A 3,420-nucleotide genomic window follows, 5' to 3' on the forward strand; every position below is an offset into this window, starting at 1 on the left:
CAACGGAAATAGGTTGATCCGACGGGGGCGCTGGGACGGCGATGCTGGCGCCGGGAAGCTGTGGAGATGCTCCAATACGGGAAAGCAAGCAAGCGGCCTGCCTGACCCGGACAACAACAGCGACCACCCATTGAACCACTTCTCCGCCGCTTCTCATTTCTGCTGCTGTCGTTTCTCTTTCGGTTCTCGGTCTGTGGGAGTGGCAGTGGCAGGCACCATGTCGAACAAGAGAATCGAGCAGTGGGAAATCGAGCGGTATTGGGAGATCTTCTCGTCACTCACCAATGGCCAGCCCCGTCTGAACAACTCGCAGGCTGCCAGCGTCCTCCGGAATAGCCGGCTTCGTGATGAGCAGCTCGAGAAGGTTTGGGATCTGTCGGACCTCGATGGAGATGGGGAGCTGGATTTTGAGGAGTTTTGTGTCGCTATGCGACTGATCTTTGATCTTGTCAATGGGGTAAAGTGGCACCCATATGTCGAGCTCATGCCGGACATCACAAGAGCCAGGGAACCTTGGCTAATATTGTGGGTGTGTGTGGAAATAGGAATATCAAGAAGTCCCGCGCGCATTGCCAGACTGGTTGATTCCCGAATCCAAAGCGCATTTAGTTCAGGCCGCCCAGGCATTAAGCGGTCGCCAGGAACAATTTGAGAGGATAGAAGACGAAGATGAGTCGCAGGGGTTGAAGGATGGGTTTGACTGGTATATGAGCCCGTCTGACAAAGCAAAATATGAAGAAATCTACGATGCCAACAGAAATCATCGTGGAGAGATAACATGTTCGTGACTCCCGTGCTTTATCGTGCCCCGCCCTTTGCACCGTACATGCGTGGATGCTGATACATCTTTTTCTGCACAGTCGAATCCTTACAACCCCTTTATGATTCACTGGACGTACCAGACACCGATATACGATCGGCGTGGAACCTCGTCAACCCTTCCGCGTCACCTTCCATCAACAAAGATGCCACGCTCGCCTTCCTTCATATTCTGAATTATCGGCACGAGGGTTATCGCATCCCGCGCACTGTTCCGCCATCTCTGCGCGCCTCTTTTGAGTCCAACAAGATTGACTACCAGATTGATAATGTCCGTCCTGCGCAGCGGTGGGGAGTAGACGGGGATACCGAGACCCCCACTGGCCGCAAGGCCAAGTTCGGCGATACGTATCTGAGTCGGTTGGGTGTCAAGTCCAGTTACCGTCCCCAAGGTACCGACTTCAGCAACACGATCCAGGATGAGGAGTGGGAAAAGGTCCGACTCCGACGGGAGCTATCGGAGCTCGAGGCCAAGCTGGAAGCCGCCAACCGCGCCGCGGAGCAGAGGCGAGACCGGGAACGCCCGCGGAACGACGGCCGACCAAACTGGGCATTGATAAAAAAGGAGGCGCTGCAGCTTTTGGAATACAAGGAACGCGTGCTCCGCGAACTACGAGAAGGCACCGGCCGCGCCAAGGAAGGACAAGACCTGGAGAGACTTCGCGAGGATGTTAAGGCGGTCGGTGAGCAGGTTGAAGGGCTGAAGAACCACCTCGCGAAACGGAATGAGGTTTTGGAGGATCTGCGGCGGCAGATCGAAGATGAGAAGGCCCGGCGATAGAAATATACGTTAGGGGCAATGTACATATTATACTATTTCGGTTCTTCTGTGACCGATTTATGATTTTTTTTTCTTATCGTCTGTACAGCCATCTTCTATGGAAGGGAGTATGGGCGCAATTTTGCATAGGGATAGTATTGTCATTATTGTGATTCAAATCTGTCTCTTGTCTACCCGGACATGGTTCTCTCTTCCTCGCATTATTATTAATCGCACAGAAACGAAAAAAAAAGTGAAGTAATTATTGTACAGGACGTAAAGGCAGAGAGAGAGAGAAAAAGAAATCCAGAATACCAGATACAAGTACCCTGTAATTGCCCAAACGCCGCCCTAGTCCCGACCATCCATAGACCTACGCCCTAAAAACTCCCACCAGTTCAAAATCGAGTCGCAAAAAAAGAAAGGCACGACAATGAGAAACTCAACTCCCAATAGATGCTTGCTCGTAGCAACGTTATCAATCGTCAAATATCACTCATCGCACGGTAAGTTCGGCCATAATACCCCCTTGGTCTAACCCCTTCGTCTCGACGGCCGTAAAGGCGCGTCCGGTCTTCTCCAGACCTTTCTCGGCTCGTGCGTACGCCTCTTCGCTCCTATCGGTGAGGATGTCGAGGTCTTCCTGCGACAGAAGGGACTCGGGATTGTTGCCCTCGACGTCGAACTGCTCGAATTCGTCCTCTCCGAGCGCCTTGAGGAGCTCCTCGATGTCGTTCTGCGTGGTGCCGGGGTCGAGGAGGCTCCTGAATTTGCCTTTCTGGATGACGAGGCGCTCGAGCCGGCGTTTCGAGTCGGCCTTTTCGAGGAGTGTCTGCTCCACGGTGCCTTTGGTCGCGAGACGGTAGACGATCACGGGTTTCGTCTGGCCGATTCGGTGTGCGCGATCCTGGGCCTGGAGGTCCTGTTGTGGGTTCCAGTCGGAATCGTACAGGATGACGGTGTCGGCAGCCGTGAGATTGATCCCCTGACCACCCGCTCGCGTGCTCAGCAGGAAGATCTTGTAGTTATCGTCGGTGTTGAAGGCTTTGATTTGAGCTTGGCGATCAGCCTGGCTCACAGCGCCGTCAATGCGACAACACTTCCAGGACCGCAGTTGAGTGGCCCAGTCTTGGAGGAGATCGAGCTGTGTCTTGAACTGAGAAAAGATAAGAATCTTGTGCCCTTTCGACATGAGACAAGGAACCAGTCGATCGAGAAGAAGCATTTTCCCGGATGCCGTAACCAACGTCTCATCCACCGTAGACGAGTCGTCACCCCAGGGCCAATAGAAATTGTGAGGAGAATTGCAGGCCAAGCGGGCCTGCATAACGGGGTTCTGAAGCTTTTTGTTGGCAATTTCCTTCTCTGATGAAAATGTTAGTGTCAAGCCACAGGTAAAGACAATGAACTAAATTGAAACAAGAGAAAGCAAATTTCGGGCAAGGACCGAACATACTGGCTAGCTTAATTGTCTTGGCCCTCTCAATCTCTTCCTGTTCAGTTTCGCCCAGCTCTGGCTCTTCTGGTTCTTCCTCTTCGATACCATTCTCCATTCTGCGCAGCTTGGCATTGAACTCACGGTCACTGATATCCTTGTAATTTGGACGGCCTCCCCGCCTACGGCCTGAGCTTGCAAGACTGGCCGGCGTAGAAGAGCGACTCGATTTCAAGCTTTTGCTAGGAGACGTAGATTCGCTGTCTTCCGACTTTCTCTTCAAGCTCGCCGCGCGCGACGGTCTTTCACTGGCATTTCTAGCTTCGATCCTTTCCACGGCCTTATCTTCCAAGAACTGACGGGCGGTGCCGTTGAGAATCTCGCGATACAGTTCCTTCTGTTCAGA

At 52.8% G+C, this 3,420-nt stretch overlaps 2 protein-coding genes across 2 annotated transcripts; one reads left to right on the top strand and one right to left on the bottom strand.

Moving 5' to 3' along the window:
* Positions 1–217: 217 nt before the first annotated feature.
* Positions 218–1,600, top strand: T310_10256 (Actin cytoskeleton-regulatory complex protein end3; the record flags this gene model as incomplete). Its single annotated transcript, XM_013467323.1, has 3 exons — positions 218–529; positions 615–780; positions 861–1,600. The coding sequence occupies 3 exons, from the start codon at positions 218–220 to the stop codon at positions 1,598–1,600; spliced, it is 1,218 nt and encodes a 405-aa protein (XP_013322777.1).
* A 475-nt stretch (positions 1,601–2,075) lies between these two features.
* Positions 2,076–3,420, bottom strand: T310_10257 (uncharacterized protein; the record flags this gene model as incomplete). The annotated part of the gene is made up of 2 exons (XM_013467324.1): positions 2,076–2,944; positions 3,036–3,420. Coding segments are annotated over 2 exons (1,254 nt in total), but the record flags the coding sequence as incomplete, so codon positions are not given.

This window comes from Rasamsonia emersonii (assembly GCF_000968595.1).
Source record: "Rasamsonia emersonii CBS 393.64 chromosome Unknown ctg1118621762453, whole genome shotgun sequence".
NCBI lineage: Eukaryota > Fungi > Ascomycota > Eurotiomycetes > Eurotiales > Trichocomaceae > Rasamsonia > Rasamsonia emersonii.